Here is a 20,058-nt window from a genome sequence, read left to right on the forward strand (position 1 = left end):
ATTTAGAGGAATTTGGAGCAAATAAAAAATGGAAATTTGAGTGTAATTGATATTGATTCATAGCAGCTGAATATTGATATGATTGCTCTGGATTGATAAAAATCATTAAGAGAGCAATTGGAGGAAGATCACAAGTTTCGAGAGTGAAATTCAATATTTAAAAAGTTTGAAGATTGATTTGCACACTTTTAAAACTCAAAGGATGCCCAATTCGGATGATTATAGAGGTTTGAGAACCGACATGGAAGCTTTCCGAAGTTACGGGGATCAAAGCCATTAAAATGGAAGCCCATTTAGCCCTTTATTGTTTACTCAAAATATTGGCCCATTTAGCCCACTAAATCTGTGAAGGGCTGAAGCCCAATTCGAATTTATAGTTTATTTTTCTTGCTTTTTGTTTTTTTTTTTTTTTGGTTTTTTTTTCTCACTTTCCTTTGATTCACCAGAAAAACCCAACAATCTGTAATTTGTGCTATTGAGAAGGAACAAAAGGTACCCAATTTCACACTATATTGTTCCATGTGGTTTTTTTTACAGTCCAATTGATTATCCTTTTATTGTTGGAAGTTTTATTTTTTCTCTTCTACCACAGGGAATCCATTTTCGAATTGAAAAGTGTTCTTTTGGAATTTGATTTCAGTACCTTCATGTTCTGCTTCTATCTTATGTGTATGGTTACAAATAATTTGCAAAACTTTCCCTTTCTACTTGCGTTTTTGGATAATTTCGTGGCTTCGGGTTTCTGCACTGTATAGATTTCCTTTTGCCAAAAAAAGCCAAAAAATCAGAAAATGGAAATGTTGGTATACGTCACGAGTGCTTCTTTGACAATGAATGGAGCTAGAGAAAATAGTTATTGTTTGGCCATTATAATAATAAGTGACTTCTTGTAACAAATGACACTGGAATGTGTGATCTCTACAGTTGAAATCAACAATATACAGAGTAAAAATCACTTGGAAGCTGAGACAACTTCAATTATTTTTTTCTTACCTTTTTTTTTTTTTTTTTTCTTTGGGCTGAGAAAGATGGAGTTTTCTTCCTGTGAATGGAAATAAATTCTAAGCAGAAAATTTTAAGTAACTAGAAGGGAGTTTGATACCACTTTCAAGTATTATTCATATCCCTGACAAATGCTCAATGGCTAAGAAATATTTGGCATATACTAAAGAGAATATTGGGGCATTTTTCTTTTTTGGTTTCAGATTGCTTTTACAATTAGTTGTATATCCGATTACTTCCATTTCAATCTCGAAGAACTGATGGTTTGATTCGATTTTTGAGCATTTCAGCATTGAGGTGAATTGATTTTTTATTTTATTTTATTTATTATTATTATTGTTGTTGTTGATTAATCCATCTTTGGAATTTTTATTTATTTATTTATTATTATTTTTTTTTTCGAAGTGCTGATTTCTGCTCTTCATCCCAATTTCAGAGTGCTGCAAAAGTGCAAAGTTCAAGGTCCAATTCTCCAACCTTAGTTGCAGTTTCTGTTTTTCTGGTTTTCATCGGTTCATCAGTTCATTCAATTTGGCTGATTTGGGTGAGCTTATAAGGCACAAACAGGCTATTAGGCTCATTTCTCAATTTTAGTAGGCACGAGCTAAAAGGAAAAATGGAGGCATCGTCTCCTTCACTCAATTTCAGAAGGTACTCTTACTCTCTTTTTTTAACCTATCCTTGTTGTTTCTAAGATTACATGTGTAAGTTTCCCACTTAATGGCACTAAATTGAAGTTACTGGTTAGTTTAATTGCCGTCTTTTGAATTGATGTTTGTTTTGTTGATGGAAAATTTTCAAGCCCTACAAGTAGAGTAACTGGAAGAAAACCTGGATGGGCAATTCCTGAACTTGTAAGATTACGTAAAAACCACTTGAAAAATAGATACTTACCATTGAGGTTGTGTTTGGCCACGGCAAATGGTGGTGTTAGGGTGGAGTTGAATGGGATTGGTGATGGAGATGGTGTAATTATTGTTGATCATGGTTCGCGTCGACAGGAGTCCAATCTAATGTTAAGTAAGCTTTTCTGTTACTTCAATACTGTTGAATTCTCCATGTGAATTGTAAAATTATGGTGTTAGATACTTGATTTACTTTGAGTTAAGCACGTGTCTGCCCATGTGTTTTCTGAGAGTTGCAAATTAACCTCCTCTCTATGAATAGGATATAAACTCCACCTTATGGAATTTATGTGTGCGGCTAATATTGTTTTGAGTTAAATGATGAATCCAGTTACTGGATGGAGACACAATTGTTTAATAAAATGTTCCACTCATGTTAGTATTCAAGGACAGGGAAATGACATGCTAATATTGTAAAAAGCAAGAGGACTTAGTATCCCTTCATGTTTTTTGTTTGGGGTCGGGTAGTGGGGGAAGGCAAAACAGCAATGAAATGCAAGGGGGTAATTTGTTTCTTATTCTTACACGATCACTTTATTTCCATTGCCTGAAATTACGATTTTTTATTTTATTTTTATTTTTTTCAGACGAGTTTGTGGAAATGTTCAGAGAGAAAACCAAATACCGAATTTTGGAGCCTGCTCACATGGTACAGTTTACATTTATCAGTTGATCTTTTGCTTAGAAACTCCAGATGTGGACAACTGAATTTTATAATATGATATGTGCATACATGCTAGTTAATACACACACTCAATCCCTTGTTCAATTGTTGCTGTCCGTAGTTCATTCAAACAACTTCTCATTCGCATTTTAAACTGTTTTTTTACACGGCCTTTGAAATTGAATTTTAAATCCTTTTGAGTTTCTTCCTAGGAACTGGCTGAGCCATCAATCAAAGATGCTTTTGGATTATGTGTTCAGCAAGGAGCTCATCGTATAATAGTGAGCCCCTTTTTCTTGTTTCCTGGAAGACATTGGCACCAGGTAAGTCAAACATAAAATACCATAACACCTTGCAGTCTAGTTGGTGTGGATATTTCATAATTTGTGACATCAGAAAGTCTAAATTAGACACTGGAATAAAAGGCCAGCGAAAGTAAATTTGACCATTGTGTTCAACAGGATATTCCTTCTTTAACAGCTGAAGCTGCAAAGGAGCATCCAGGTGTGTCATTTGTCATTACAGCTCCACTTGGTCTCCATGAGCTGCTCGTGGTATGAACTTATCCTTTTCCTCTGCCTGTTGTTTCCTTTATTCATCTTTATTGGGTTTCTATCCATAACTTTAACTAGACTTCCCTTTTTTCTTTTCTTTTTGTTGTTGAACCTATCCAAAACCATATGCTAGGATCGCTAATTGGTTATTCCTTTCTGGAAATGACCATACTAGCGTGTATAATCTTATTACAAATCCCACGAGTCTTTAGCATTTGACTTCTGCTTCTCCTTGAAGAGCTTTTTGAGGAAGCTACTTCGGTCAACTTTCTGTAAAACCTTTTTTACTCAAACGAAACATGTCTAGAAAATTGACCAAATGGGAAATGAGGCTTAGCCCCTGTTTGATCCTCATTTTGGAGTAAAATGTATTATAGAATTATGATTTTTTAGGGAATGTGTGGTTAAATAGTAAGGATTTTTTTTTGAAATATGTGTATTAATTATTTTATGGGAGAATGTGTGGTTGAAAATGACATTTGAAAAAAATGCATTCCTGGAAAAATGGGACTCAAACAGGGCTTAGTAAATTCAGACCAAAAGGCCCTTAATTGCCTGGTGTGGTTGAGAATGATTTGATTTCATTGGATCTTTAAATAGATGTTGAATGTTGTGGACAGAAAAGATTCATGTTGGTTACCCCAAATGGGAAATGAGGATTAGTATATTCTTTGTTCTCATTTTTTTTAAAAAATCCTTCGTTAAAGTATCTAGCATTTAGTGTGTGATATATGAGTTGGCGTTTGTTGAGATCATTCTACTTCAAAGTTTCCATTAACTAGGCAATATGGAGCCCTTTTCAATTGAAATAGAAAGAAACATATGTTATTAATTTTTTCCAAGGCTGTTTGCTGCACATTACTAGTGAATAAATAAATTTGGTGTTACAGGATGTGGTGAATGACAGAATCAAGCATTGCTTGAGCCATGTTGCTGGAGAAGCTGATGAATGCTCAGTTTGTGCTGGAACAGGAAAATGTCAGGTTTATAACTAATATGTTTGGAAACTTGGTTACTAGTCTCCATCCTTAATAGCTCTTTCAGCTCAAAGACTGGGGAACTACCTAGTAACATGTAATAAAACTGTACCGTTCAACTGTTATCTTGAGATGATATTATCCAGCTCATATGGGGAGATTTATTCGATACTTAATGATGTCTGGTGGAAATCCTTATACTTGTGACAGAAATGTGTTCTTTTCAGTCCAAGGTACATTCAGCTCTGGAAATGAATTATCTGGATTTTGTAATTATTCTAAACTAAAAATGAGATTGCATTCTTATACCAAAGTTAGTTAATTCGGTATTGGATTTCATTCACTTTCATTTGTTTTTATAATTTAATTGAAGACATAATTTCTTGTCCATCCTCAACTAAAGACGGGGGCATTTTTGGTATGCCACCGTAGGCACCATTCCATAGAACACGGATAAGATTTTAACTTTTTTATTTCTTCTTTAATTTGTCAATAATATGCCGTAAGAGAATGTTTGGTGTGATAGATTGAATAGGACATAAAGTAAGCGTGCACAACCTTAATCATATCTTGTTATTTTGCAATCTAAAACATAGACGTGCAATATTGGTATTTTTCGTATCTTGATGGAGACCACAAGACATGATTAAGGAAAAGTAGTATGCAATGCATTTTTTTGTTCTCCCTATAATATGAAATGTTTGTTGATTTCGCTACAATGTAACAAATATTAAAGATATCTTATGCAATGTTAGATTAATTAAAGAAGTGAAGTATGTCTCAAGATTTGTGAAGTATGTTGTCCAATGTCGTCTAGTTTAATGTTTTAAATATGACATGATGACGTGTTTGCTACCTATGATCCATGACATGAGTTCAAATTTCATGTTTCTTAATAAAAGATTGATACGTCCCTTCGATTGTACCCCTCATTAATTTATAATTTATTTCACTACGAAAACTTTAAACATTGTGAGAGAAGGAAATTGAAGAGTATAATTTAGTGAGACGGTAGGTTGTTCATTGATATCAGTTAACATAGAAAATCACCTCCGATGATAAGCAAGGTAGATCACTACATGCCAATGCAAAGCCGTCGACCCCCTATGAGCACTCTTATCTTTAGGCGAGACCATCGATCTCCTATGGGCGCTCTACTTCTACGCATGGCCATCAACCTCTCGGGGGCGCTCTACCTCTACGCGTGGCCATCGACCCCCATGGGTGCCCTATCTCTACGTGTGCGTGGTCATCGACCTCTTAGGGACAGTCTACCTCTACGTTAGACCGTCGACCCATCGGGAGCCCTATACATCTACGCAAGGCCATCGACCCCCCTATGGGCGCTCTGCCTCTACGTGTGACCATCGACCTCTCGGGGGCGCTCTACCTCTATGAGAGACCGTCGACCCCCCGGGTGCTCTATCTCTACGAGAGACCGTCGACCCGTTGGGGGCGCTCAACCTTTACGAGAGATCGTCGACCCCTCGGGTGCTCTACCTCAACGCGAGACCATCGATTGGCATGGAATTACCTGTAGGGCCATCTCAACACTTAGTCATAAAATATCTGATGAATTGTTAATGTTATATGGCGGTTACCACGAGCACAACCTCCGGACGGAAAGGTAAGACCCCCCACTCATAACGTGGGGACAATGGGAAGGCCAACATGATGACACGTGGCACCACAACCACCTAGCTCTCACTCGACTTCCAACGTCTATAAATACCCCCGATGGCGACATAGGTATGGATGGCTGCATATTTTTCAGCCATCTGAATTCCGTCCTTATTTCTCCTAACACGTATACTAATTCTTACGCCAAAGGTAAAATGGGGGAGAAAGTCCCGTCCTCACTTTTCAGGTTACACACGCTTGTCGGAGCAGCAGAAACGCTAAAGGCCACCAGGTAGATAAGGAGGCATTATTCCATAACCACCCCATCCTCACTTTTCAAGTTACACACGCCCGTCAGAGTAGCAGGAACGCTAAAGGCCACCAGGTAGATCAGGAGGTATTATTCCACCACCATTTCATTGTCGCCGTCTATGGGAAGTTTCTTCTATTGAATACCAAAGCCATGTCAAGAAGACGGACAAGAAGTGACACGCGTTTAAGAGCAGCAACGGCGAAGACGGAATCAGAATAGTCACAGGGGCCTTGATCCGCCACTGCCATCGCAATATGTGACACAAAGCCAGTTCAGTGCCCTGGAGACCCAGTTAGTGGCTATGATGGCCCTCTTGCAGGATCAAACGCAGAGAGCCGCCCTCCCGTTGCATTTGGTGGAAGCCGTGCCACCACCCCAGGAGGCACACATAGAAATATCGCCTGTCATCCAATTGGTAACTGCAGGCTCGGGGGGCTCCAGGGGTTACGGTCTTGCAGCCCACCCCACCCATGGCGGATATGGAGAGGAGAATGGAGGAGATCATGAAGCAAAAAATAGATGATGCAATATCAAGGAGAAAGGATAAGCGCAAACAGATGGTCTTAGAAGAAGACCCATTTGCGCTTGAAATTATGGCGATCCCCTTGCCTAAGAGCTTCAATCAGCCTATGACAGAAGCTTACGGCGGAGTCATAGATCCACTTGACCATCTTCGGACCTTCGTTGATTTAATGAGGCTCTATGCAACAGTTGATGCAGTGATGTGCCAATCTTTTCCCCTGACCCTCAAGAGAGAAGCTAGAGACTAGGTGGCAACACTTGCCCCCCGATCTATCCAAACATTTGATGAACTTTTCAGGAGTTTTATGGCCTACTTCCTCAGTAGTAAAAGAAAGAGGAAGACGGCTATCAGGTTGATGTAGGTGGTCCAGGAGAAGGATGAGTCTCTGCAAGAGTATGTGGCCAAATTCAGCAGAGCGACCATTGGAATAGAGGACCTTTAAATGTCGGTAGTGGTGACCGCGTTGATGAATGGAACTCGAAATCAGGCCTTTAAGATGTCACTTTCCAAAAATCCCTCGGAATCAATGCACGACCTATTGAAAAAAGGAGACAAATACGTTGATGCCGGGAAGCGGAGAAGGTTACAAAAAACCTCAGAGAGGGATGGGAAGTAAAGAGTCACAAGCGAAAGGCAAGAGACGAGCTAAGGTCTGCCAACAAAAATAGGCCAATGAGTGAGCAAATGGATAAGAGGGCAAACCAAGACCAACAAGCCAGACAAAAACGGGAGGAGTCCAGGGTCTTTATCCCTTTAAACACTCCGCACACTAAGCTGTTGATGGAAATACGAGACATAAAGGAGCTTGAATGGTCGAGACCCATGGCAACGCCAGCCGGCAAGAGAAACCAGGGCAGAAATTGCCATTTCCACAAGGATCATGGGCACGATATTGAAGAGTGCCTACAGCTGAAGGAGGTGATCGAGCGCCTCTTAAGATAGGGGGCTCTTGAGCAAATACGTGAAGGACAATCGGGGCAAACAAGAAATGGAGGACTGTCCCCACCTAGAGCTGGAGTTCTAAACATGATTGCAGGGGGGATAGCAGGAGGCGAAAATTCAAACTCGGCAAGAAAAAGGTACGCATGTTCTCTCGGGATCCGTTCCATCCAAAAAAAGGAGAGATTTAGTCAGAACATCACTTTTGACGATGATGATTTGATGGGTGTGGGGCATGCCCCCCATGATGATGCTGTGGTAATAATATGCGACATAGCAGATTTCAATGTCAAGAGGGTGCTAGTTGATGGAGTACAGCAAATGTACTTATATGGGATGCTTTCTTGGGCTTAAAGATCTCTCCTGATAAGTTGAAACTGGTAACCACCACCTATAAAGCTTTGGAGAGGTCATGGTAATTCCGGAAGGAACCGTGGAGCTTCCTGTCACGCTCGGCACACGTCCGAACACTCTGTTAGTTGTGGCGAATTTCTTAGTTGTTAAAACTCCTATGACCTACAGTGCAATCTATGGTCGACCATTACTGAACGTAGTCGAGGCCATCCCTTCAACCTATCATCAGGTCATGAAATTTCCAACCAAGAAAAGAGTCGGGTATGTGCGAAGGGGCCAACAAGTGTCCAGGAAATGTTATGTCGACAGCATATCAGTCAAGGGAGACCCACTAGTCATGATATTGGAAGTTGAACCTCCAAAAGGGCAGATCGAACCACTTGAAATGGTTGAAAAAATGATCATATCGGAAGGACTGGAGTTTAGCGTTGGGACTGGTTTGGAACCTGACGAAAAGGGAAAGTTGGTAAGGTGCCTTGCATACAACCTAGATGTTTTCGCTTGGAGCCCGAATGACATTATCAGGATCAGCCCAGCAATCGCTCAACACTACCTCGGTGTCTTGCTCGGAACTAAACCAACGAAGTAGAAGAAAAGAAACCTCACCCTCGAAAGGCAAGGAGTAGCAAAAGCGAAGGTGGAAAAACTACTGCAAGTTGGTTTCATTCGGGAGGTGTAGTACCCTGAGTGGTTGGCCAACATCGTGCTAGTGAAGAAGTCAAACAAAAAATGGCACATGTGTGTAGATTACATCGGGCTCAACAAAGCATGCCCAAAGGACTCATACCCACTTCCTTGGATAGACCACCTGGTCGACGCCACGTCAGATCATGAAAGACTTAGCTTTCTGGATGCATTTTTCGGGTACCATCAAATCTCTATGGCGGAGTTCGACCATGAGAAGACATCATTTATCACAGATTCTGGGACATATTGTTACACGGCCATGTCGTTCGACCTCAAAAATGCAGGAGCAACCTATCAAATGATGGTGAATAAGGTCTTTCGGGAACTAATCAAAAATGTCATAGAAGCTTACGTCGACGACATAGTAGTGAAAAGTGTCAAAGCTATTAATCATGTGGCTTGTCTACAAAAAGTATTTGATGTGGCCCGACACAATAACTTGAAGTTCAACCTGGAGAAGTAAGTCTTCAGTACTGCCAGTGGAAAGTTCCTAGGCTTCATGATCACCGAAAGAGGAATTGAGGTAAACCTTGACAAGATACGGCAATACTAAAAATGAAGAGCCCCACTAGTAAGAAAGAGGTTCAGCGGCTGACAAGGCACGTGGCGACCCTCAATCGCTTTATGAGTCGGGCGACGGATAAGTGCTACCACTTCTTTAAAGCCATAGGGGGCTCCACCAATTTCGAGTGGACTCAAGAGTGCGAAGAATCGCTGGAATCCTTAAAGAAGTCACTACAATAGCCTCCTATTCTGACCAGCCCATGCTCGGGTGACGTACTGTGTCTCTACCTCACGGTGTCACCACGGGCAGTTAGCGCCGTTCTTGTGAAAGAACTCCCAATGGCACAAAAGCCGGTCTACTACGTCAGTCAAGTCCTCAAAGGCGTACAGACAAGATACAATCTGGCTGAGCAGCTGGTGCTCGCGTTGATTGTTGCAACAAGGAAGCTTAGACCTTACTTTCAATCCCATGTGGTGCAAGTAATTACTGACCAACTCATCAAGCAGATCCTGTATCGACCAGAAACCTTCGAGAGGCTACAGAAATGGGTGATTGAAAAAAGTGAGTTTGACATTGAATTCAGGCCCAGGATGACCATCAAAGCGCAGGCTCTGGCAGACTTCATTGTTGAGCTCACCATCCCAACAGAGCCCCCAGAAGGGCAAAAGGCAGATTGAAAGATCTTTGTAGACTGTTCCTCGAATGTAGAAAGATTGGGAGCAGGAATCATAATGATCGGACTAGACTCTGAAGAATTGGAATACTCGTTGCGCTTTGAGTTCCCTGCTACCAATAACGACGCCGAGTATGAGGCAGTAATCATAGGCTTGGGTTTGGCAACAAGGTTGGAGTGACTTCAGTGAAGATATGCAGTGACTCACAGCTAATAGTTGGGTAGGTATCGGGAGAGTACGAAGCAAAGGACAGGAGGATGGCAGCATACCTAATGAAAGTAAGGGATTTACAAAGAGAGTTCACAAGCTTTAAGATGACGAAGGTCTCGCGAAAAGATAATGAGCGTGCAGATGCACTAACAAAGCTCGCATCGGCCAACCCAAAAAACTTGCCTCGAACGGTAGGTGTGCAAGTCCTACAACAACTCAGCATTCAGCTATGGATTGAGGTGAAAAATATTGAACACAAGGAAAGTTGGATGGATCCGATAATCAAGTATCTAGCAGAAGATAAGGTACCGAAAGATCCCCTGGAGGCGAGAAGATTGAGAGCTCGGGCAGCCTTGTTTACCATCATTGATGGGCAACTCTACAAGCGTGATTTTACCATGTCTTATCTGAAATGCATATGACCTACCGAAGCGAAAGAGGTACTGTTTAAAATACATGCTGGGATCTGCGGCAACCACCAAGGAGCAACATCTCCTGCCTTCAAAGTTCTACGATAAGGTTACTATTGGCCGACTATGAAAGAAGATGCCAAAGAGTTAATACGAAAATGTGACACATGCTAACATCACGAAAATTTGATCCATGTCCTAGCTGAATAACAGGTAGCCATATTTGGGATATGCCTATTTTTTCAGTGGAGAATGGACATTTTGGGGCCTTTGCCCATGGCCAAAGGACGAAGAAAGTTTTTGCTGGTTGCCATCGACTGCTTCACTAAGTGGGTAGAGGCGGAGCCACTAGCAACCATTAGGACAACAAAAATACAATGTTTTGTATGGAAAAATATAATATGTCGATTCGGGATACCCAGGGTGGTGGTGACAGATAACGGCAAAAAATTTGACAATCATAGCTTCAAGTCCTTTTGTGCAAGTTATTACATCGATCATAGACTAACCTCGGTCACCCATCCTCAATCAAATAAGCAAGCTGAAGTAACAAATCGAGTTATTCTTCGAGATCTGAAGACCAGACATGAAAAGGAGAAAGGGTTGTGGGCGGATGAGTTACCCAATGTACTTTGGACGTATCACATACCCCACGACAGCAGATCGGGAAGACACCATTCAGACTGACCTTTAGGATGGAAGCAGTGGTTCCAGTTGAGATCTTAAGTGATACAGGTAGGATGAAGGTCAAGCAGCCCGATGACACGGTGACCAGAGGGGAACTCGACCTGCTTGAGGAGATAAGGGAGAAGGCGACAATAAAGATGATGGCCTACAAATGAAGAGTCGTTGAGTACTTTAATCGTAGGGTGAAACCGAGAATCTTTCACCCGAGGGACTTCGTGTTAAGAGATGCAGCAGTAGCAGGACATCCCCTAACAAAGCTCGAACCAAATTCAGAAGACCCATATGAAGTAACCCGCAGCTTGGGGAAGGGAGCTTACAGCCTGAAAGATATGAAAAAAAGCCATTGGCTATGCCATGGAATGCAAAGCATCTCAAAAATATTACCAGTAGATTTCAAGGTAGATGCGCAGGCTATGCTTTTGTAAATACACTAGAATAGGTTGCATTGTTAATCCTCTCCATGTAACACCTCACGAAGGCGCTCTTAGTTGTAATTACTTATCTCATTCAATGAAAGACCTCGGTAGTGGCGGACGATGAGGGTGCTAAGGAAGGGCTAGCCTAGCTGGGATGTCTCGGTATTCCTACTGAGCTCACGAATCCAAGTATTTATTATGTTAACATGCAATCTTGAATCTCCCATGCTCATCCCGTGAGGACATACGATCGACATAACCCACACGGCTAGACGGAGAGCCTTGAAAAGCAAAAAAATTGGCTAAAGCCCTTAACCACTAGACCACCTCTTGACAGTCAACATAGCCCACGCGGTTAGGCGAGGTGGACAGTTTCTATGGGGCATAGACCTTCCAAAAGGTAACGGAGATGTGCAAAGGTTTCCTCGGGTCGAACGGAGATTTGCCCTTGAGTGCAAAGGCAGAAGGGAGCTTGACTGCAAGACCCAACCATCGAGTAAAGATGAAAGTCGGCCTTAGTGATCCGACGGTGTCGAGTGGAAGGGCCGTCGCTCAACGGAAAATGATCCATCAACCTGCTAGTTCTTTTTATAAGGCACAAACGGGAGAATTTATCCTGGAAGCGGAAGAACTGCTGAAACTATGCTAAACCCTCACAAGGGTTTATGTATAAAGAACGAGCAAACCCTTACACGCGGTTAGACGGAGAGCCTTGAGAAGCAAAAAAAATTGGCTAAGGCTCTTAACTGTTGGACCATCTCCTGACGGTCGACATAGCTCACGCAGCTAGGCGGAGAGCCTTGAAAAGCCAAAAAATTGGCTAAACCCCTTAACCGCTAGACCACCTCCTGACAATCGACATAGCCCACGCGGCTAGGCAGAGATCCTTAAAAAAACCAAAAAATTGGCTAAGACCCTTAACCGCTAGACTCCTTCCTGACAGTGGACATAGCCTACGCGGCTAGGCGGAGAGCCTTGAAAAATCAAAAAATTGGTTAAGACCCTTAACCGCTAGACTCCTCTCCCAACAACCAACTTAGCCCATGTAGTTAGGGGGAAAGCCTTAAATGGTCAGAATATTGGCTAACATTGTCGACCATTATAATCAACCCTACCACGCGCGGGACGAATGACATTCACCCATTCTATAAAATGACTGAACGAGGAAGACAACACTAGAAAAAACAAGTTAAAAGAAAGATGCGTTCAACATTATATAATAGCCGATAACATAGCATTCATACAAAAAATATGTGATGTGCTCATGCCCACACCCCGGGCAAGTAGGGAATGATGCTACCAGTAAAAATAAAAGGCAACGCAAAAAATGAGAGCTAACAAAAGGTACTACTACTAAGCCATGCTTCCACTCGAAGGGGAAGTACCCCCACTGCCACCTCGTGACGAATTTCCAAGTGACCTGGACGGCTGCGCCCCGCTTTCCGTCCCCTTGTGCTGTGCAAAGAACTTATCAAAACCTAAGGAGTCAATAGAAGGATGCTCGACCAATATCCACTCCTTTGTTAGTCTGATGGATGCCGCCATTGCCTTCCCACCATACGAGTGTAAGGCTCTAGCATAATCAGGCGATGACTTATACTGCTCCACGGATGCCTCCAAGTCCCTAGTATACTCAGCAGAGGCCTTATACCTCTCTACTGCCTCCTCCGGAGCATGAGCCAACATCGAACACAAGTTTTCATTCTCCGTCTCCTGCTCACGAGCTCGTGCCTCCAATGCTTCTAGAGATTTCTTCAAGGAAGATATCTTTCTCCTGTAATGGTGGGCCTCTTTCTTTCTTTCTTCTGCAAGAGTCTTCAACTCTGAAGCCTGCGGTGACTTGATTCAGCAAGCCCGATCTGAAGGGTCACCACCTAAAGGATGAGTAGACAAAGTGGAGATCGAGTGTTAAAACCATGCTCAAATGATAGGACTTAACCTAAAAGAATAATTAGAAACATACTCTCTAGAGATAGACCGCCGCAGCCCTCTCGATATCGTCTGCGCTGCATCCTGGAATTGCACTGGCCCGAGTAGGAGACACCAAAGACTTGAGTATCCCCATCTCATGATAACCCGGGGTAGGAGGAAACCCAAAATTAAGGCGTGAATCCTCACGGTCCCCCGCGTGGGACTGGAAGAACCCAGCCTAGGAGCAGGAGCAGCCTTAATAGGCTTATTTGAGGGCTGGGAAGTCTCTTTTGCCACCTAGACCTTTTCCTAGGGTCAGTTGTCTTCTTCTTCTTTAAAGGGACGGGGAATGGCTCTGTGACGCCTCGAACTTAAGCTTCGAAGGTCACGTACTAAACATAATAATTTCTGCCTTTGGTACATGTAAATACTCTTAAATAGAAGTATTACATGTTAAAAACTTATTTTCAATCTGATAAAATCATTCTTATAAAATTTGATAGCCGATAAAAGTGCATGTCGACAATAAGTTATACTTTATATATACGGCCTCGGCACTATCAAGGTTAGTTGAGGCAGCAAGTTTGACAATCTTTATAAAATTCATCCCAACTCCGTTTTATATGAAATTTGCGGCATTAGAAAGATAATTTCAAATAGTTTTCTAGGTTAAAATATGAAAAATTTCCAAGATCATATGATATAGACGTTTTACTGAAAATAAGTGAAGTATTACATAGGAAATCCAGATTGACCTTTAGACGTTAAAACCTTGATAACTCAGGCCATAGTTATCCAAATTGAGTGATTTCTTTGGCCATATTTAGAAAACTCAAAGAGGAAAACATACATATTTTTAGAGTTTCAAATGGACGTTTATAGAGTTAGAAACATCATTTTGAAAATGACTCCAGAAACTGTCCGTTTCTACTTTTTATCTCTTGTAAGGAAAATAAACTACAGAAAATGTCTCTTAACATAGCATGAAAGATATAATTACAAAATTTACTATTAATACCATATTTCATCATGTCATGTACATACTTTTACATAATACCATAAGAAAAATAGATGGAAAAACTGTCATCGAAACAAACATACAAAAGAAAACTTTCGATGCAAAACTTCTTTGTCCCTAATCCATCATCGCTTAAGCCAACTAACTTCCATCAATCCAAAAGTTCATGGATTTGAAAATTTAGCATAACATACTATGAGTATAAGAAATACTCAGTAAGATACCATGCTTGGATTTTCATTATGATAATACTACACAAAAGAATGCAATCAAACCCATACTTGCACATTCCGGCTTGCCGGTGCCCTTCGGACTTGTCCTAAGGCATAAATAGATATCTAACTTTGTGGACTTGCCCACCATAATCATATTATGGTTTTTCATGCATAGTTTAAGCATAAATATTACCATGAAAATCATAACTCTTAAGCATGGAAAGTATCTTACCGTAAAATTTGAAGATCTTCGATTGAAATGTAAATTGGAAGTGCTAGGTTTACTTCCTTCCCTTTCCTTTCTTATTTTCGGTTTTTGCTCTCTTTTTAAGTGTATAAGTGTTTTGTAAAATGAAGGAAATCTTTCTATGGCAATGGATATGGATGTATTTATATATATATAAAGATAAGGATAAATGGTTGATATTTTTTTCCTCCCTCTTCCATCTCCACGGCCTCACCTCTCTTTCTTTCCATTTTTTTTTCTTACTTGTACACATGTTTAGTCTATTATCTAAGTGTATGGTGATGATGGATGACAAGTGGGTTGATTATAGGGTAATAAGTGGCCTCAAAACCTAGATTTGCAAAGGAAGCCTCTTATCTTTTCAACTAATATAATCTAAATCCGCTAACTTTCATTGTTAACAAAGTGTACCCCAAATTTAAACTTGTACCCAACTTACATATTCAAAAATTGTAGATTGTAACATAATTTAATCATTTGGTCAATTGAAGTTCTAACAAAATAATCCACTTTATTCAACTCCAAACTTGCCTTAAATTTCGACTAACTAATAATCACTTCATGCATACACAACCTTTGACACTTCATGCCTATATTCATTAACTACCTCTAATATTAACAACTACAAAGGTCTTGTCCCCTTTTACCGTATGGCCAAAAATAGTATTGAAAGTTAAATCGCTATCCCCAAAGAAATTTAAACGAGCATAAAATTTCAGAGTATTACAGGCTCAATATCACTTCTATGCCCTTGTTCAGGCATAGAATCCATGGTATTCTCCAAGTCAAATTCCATCCTTGTACATGCGAGGTAAGACCCATCAGGCACGCAAAACAAAAAAGTGTAAAAACACGAAACAAGAAAGGGGGGCTCAAGAGTTTACCATCGATGGGAGCAAGGCCCTCGTTGCTTCCCGACAGGGTCTTCAATACCCCGTCCAGATCAAAGTCCATATCTGTATGCACATACCCAAACTTATTAGTCCTAAAAAGCAACAAACAAAAAATATGTGCAAGCCAAAAATAATAGAAACCAATGAAAGCAACCTACCAATAGGACGACTCATCCCTACTATCAACATGTTCCTCATGGTTATGACCGATCCTAAGTCAGATGCGATTGGGGGATATATCAACCAACTGTTGGATTTGAGCTTTTAGAGTAGAGGTAACTTCTACTTGGCTATTGAAAAGGCGAATTTGAGGATGCCGCCAATTGGTATTGAAAGGAAACTGACCTATTGAAGGCCGGGCGAAGAAAAATCGAGATTTCCACCCACTATTCAAATTCCTAAACTTAAGAAATAGCAAAGGGACCCTAGTGGTAAAAAAGACAAACGCATTGCACTAAACTAGTTCATGTATCTCGAAGACACACCTAAAGAGTCTATGGAAAGTGGAATTCTCCTTATGAGGCAAACATATAAGAAGTACAATGCTTTTCTCCAAGCATTGGGGTTTATTTGACTAGGAATAAGATGAAACTCATTGAAAATCGACACAAAGAAGGGATGAATGGATAGTCGAAAATCGCCATCCATGATGTCCTTGCACACCGCTATCTCACGGGGGTCAGACCCGAGGAGCCTATCTTTAGGACCGGGGACTCTATAGACACAGTCATCAACCCGGTCATACCTGGCAAGATATTTCTCTAACTTGAGCAGGGAATTGTAAAGACTATAACCTTTTGGAATCTCGAGAGGGACAATCTCATTGGCCGGATCCTGCCCAATTTCTAAGTTTTGATTGGGAAGATTGGTATAGCCAATATGTCTCTTGGGAGAATTAGAAACAAACATTTGAGTTTCGATTGAAGGAGTCCCATTATCGGAATCACAAATGAATCTATCGAACGAAGGAAGGATTCGCTCGGCAACCTATCTAGGGAATCAGAATAACGATCGGGTCGGGGGGAGGACAAAGGTTAGCCAGCTTGACCAGCTTTGCTGGCCGCCGTCGACCGGCCCTTCCGAATAGGGTTCGATCGACCCATTACACTTCCCGTCACCACTCTCATTGTAGGAAGATGTAATGATAGTCTTGTACATGGCAAAGAGAGAGAGAGAGAGAGAGAGAGAGAGAGAGAGAGAGAGAGAAAAGCAAAAATTCAAAGTAAAAATCTTGGAATGAAAGAGGAAAATGTTACATTGAGGAGGAGGAAGTCTAAGATGTTGGGAAGGAATGGAAATGATTCAAAGTGGGAGACCACCCCTTTTTATAAGCAAAAGGGATTCAAATTTTTGGGGAGAAAATTCCCTCCAAGACTATACCCATTGGTTGGGTGCTAAATGTACAGTAAAATAGTTACCTAGATTAAATTGTACTACTCGACTAGCTTATTCGAACTAGTTTAAAAAAAAATCGGATAAGGGAAGTTGCTACCCCTCTGTCAAAAAAAATATATCGATAAGGGATAGGGTCTAATGATATCAGTTAACATAGAAAACTACCTACGATGATAAGCAAGGTAGATCACTACACGCCGATGCGAAGCCATCGACCCCTATGAGTGCTCTATCTCTACGCGAGATCATCGACCTCCCATATGCACTCTACCTCTACGTGAGGTCATCGATTTCCATGGGCGCTCTACCTCTACGCATGGCCATCGACCCCTCGGGGGCACTCCACCTCTACGCTAGGCCGTCAACCCAGTCGGGGCGCCCTACCTCTACACGAGGCCATTGAACCTCTACGCGTGGCCATCGACCCCTCTGGGGCGTTCTACCTCTACGTGAGGCTGTTGACCCCTCGTAGGAGCTCCACCTTTGCATGAGGCCATCGACCCCCTATGGGAGCTCCACCTTTACGCGAGAACATCGACCCCCCATGAGCGCTCTACCTCTACGCGTGGCCATCGACCCCTCAGGGGCGTTCTACCTCTACGCGAGATGTCGACCCCTCGGGTGCTCTATCTCTACGAGTGACCATCGATCTCCCCGAGTGCTCTACCTCTACTAGAGACCGTCGACCCCCCAGGGGCGCTCTACTTCTACGATAGACCATCGACCCCCTGGGGGTGCTCTATCTCTATGAGAGATCGTTGACCCCCGGGTGCTCTACCTCAACCCGAGACCATCGACCGACATGGAATTACATATAGGGTCATCTCAACACTTAGCCATAAAATCTCTGATGAATTGGCAAGGTTATATGGCGGTTACCACGAGTACAACCTCCAAACAGGAAGTTAAGACCCCCCACTCATAACGTGGGGGTAATGGAAAGGCCAATGTGGGGACACGTGGCACCACAACCATCCGGCTCTCACTTGGTTTCCAATGTCTATAAATACCCTCGAGGAATACATAGGTATGGATGACTGCATATTTTTCAATCATCTGAATTCCGTCCTTATTTCTCCTAACACGTATACTAATTCTCACGCCGGAGGTAAAATGGGGGAGAAATCCCCGCCCTCACTTTTCAGGTTACACACACCCGTCGGAGCAGCAGAAACTCTAAAGGCCGCCAAGTAAATAAGGAGGCATTATTCCATAACCGCCCTGTACTCACTTTTCAACCGCCATCCATGATGTCCTTATACACCGCTATCTTGTGGGGGTCAGACCCGAGTTTCCTCTCTTTGGGACCAGGGGCTCTATAGACATAGTCATCGACCCGATCATACTTGGCAAGACATTTCTCTAACTTGAGCGGAGAATTGTAAAGGCTCTCCAGCCGGATCCCGCCCGATTTCTAAGTTTTGATTGGGAAGCTTGGTAGAGCTAATATGCCTCTTGGGAGAATTAGAAATAAACATTTGAGGTTCGGCCGAAGAAGTCCTATTATCGGAATCATGAATGGAACTATTGGATGAAGGAAAGGATTCGCTAGGCAGCCTATCCAAGGAGACAGAAGAACAATCATCTTGGGGGGAGTCCAAAGGAAGGCGGGCCGACCCCCGACCAGCCTTGTTGGTCACTGACCTACCGGCCCACCGGTCGGTCGGCCCATCGTCGGAGTCGACCGACCCTTCCGACGAAGGTTCGATCGATCCATTACATTCCCCGTCGCCACTCTCATTGGAGAAAGAAGTGATGATAGTCTTATACATTAAAAAAAGAAGAGAAAAAAGAGGGGAAAAGCAAAAACTCTAAGTAAAAATCTTGGAATGAAAGACGAGAATGTTACCTTGAGGAGGAGAAAATGTAGGATGTTGAGGATGAATGGAAATGATTTCAAATAGGAGACCACCCCCCTTTTTATAAGCAAAAGGGATTCAAATTTTTGGGGAGAAAATTCCCTCCAAGACTATACCCATTGGTTGGGTGCTAAATGTACAGTAAAATAGTTACCTAGATTAAATTGTACTACTCGACTAGCTTATTCGAACTAGTTTAAAAAAAAATCGGATAAGGGAAGTTGCTACCCCTCTGTCAAAAAAAATATATCGATAAGGGATAGGGTCTAATGATATCAGTTAACATAGAAAACTACCTACGATGATAAGCAAGGTAGATCACTACACGCCGATGCGAAGCCATCGACCCCTATGAGTGCTCTATCTCTACGCGAGATCATCGACCTCCCATATGCACTCTACCTCTACGTGAGGTCATCGATTTCCATGGGCGCTCTACCTCTACGCATGGCCATCGACCCCTCGGGGGCACTCCACCTCTACGCTAGGCCGTCAACCCAGTCGGGGCGCCCTACCTCTACACGAGGCCATTGAACCTCTACGCGTGGCCATCGACCCCTCTGGGGCGTAGGATTGAATTATTTGAATCATTGTGTGGATTGAAAACTTAAATCACGTTTACACATGCATCATCTTGTTATAATTTTTTTTTTCCCCCAATTTTGAGATGAAATTCTATGCATAGGAGTGAAGAGGTAAAATTAGGCAGGCATTATCGCAACATGGTGAATATAAAAAGGAAAAAGAAAAAGTAAACAAACCTAGCAACACGTGATAGACGCATAGGGGCGTTCTACCTCTACGCGAGATGTCGACCCCTCGGGTGCTCTATCTCTACGAGTGACCATCGATCTCCCCGAGTGCTCTACCTCTACTAGAGACCGTCGACCCCCCAGGGGCGCTCTACTTCTACGATAGACCATCGACCCCCTGGGGGTGCTCTATCTCTATGAGAGATCGTTGACCCCCGGGTGCTCTACCTCAACCCGAGACCATCGACCGACATGGAATTACATATAGGGTCATCTCAACACTTAGCCATAAAATCTCTGATGAATTGGCAAGGTTATATGGCGGTTA

At 42.2% G+C, this 20,058-nt stretch overlaps 1 protein-coding gene across 2 annotated transcripts; it reads left to right on the top strand.

The window, feature by feature from the left end:
• The first annotated feature begins 365 nt into the window (after positions 1-365).
• Positions 366-4,410, top strand: LOC111367070 (sirohydrochlorin ferrochelatase, chloroplastic). Of its 2 annotated transcripts, XM_022987769.1 has the most exons (8): positions 415-492; positions 1,206-1,299; positions 1,439-1,653; positions 1,805-2,022; positions 2,495-2,556; positions 2,784-2,894; positions 3,033-3,125; positions 4,016-4,410. In XM_022987769.1, the coding sequence occupies exons 3-8, from the start codon at positions 1,619-1,621 to the stop codon at positions 4,118-4,120; spliced, it is 624 nt and encodes a 207-aa protein (XP_022843537.1). In that variant the 5' UTR covers positions 415-492; positions 1,206-1,299; positions 1,439-1,618; the 3' UTR covers positions 4,121-4,410. The 2 variants fall into 2 exon arrangements, with proteins under 2 accessions (XP_022843538.1, XP_022843537.1); XM_022987770.1 differs by lacking the exon at positions 1,206-1,299 and having other exon boundaries at positions 366-492.
• Positions 4,411-20,058: the final 15,648 nt, after the last annotated feature.

The sequence above is a fragment of the Olea europaea genome, chromosome 18 (genome assembly GCF_002742605.1).
Source record: "Olea europaea var. sylvestris chromosome 18, O_europaea_v1, whole genome shotgun sequence".
Lineage (NCBI taxonomy): Eukaryota > Viridiplantae > Streptophyta > Magnoliopsida > Lamiales > Oleaceae > Olea > Olea europaea.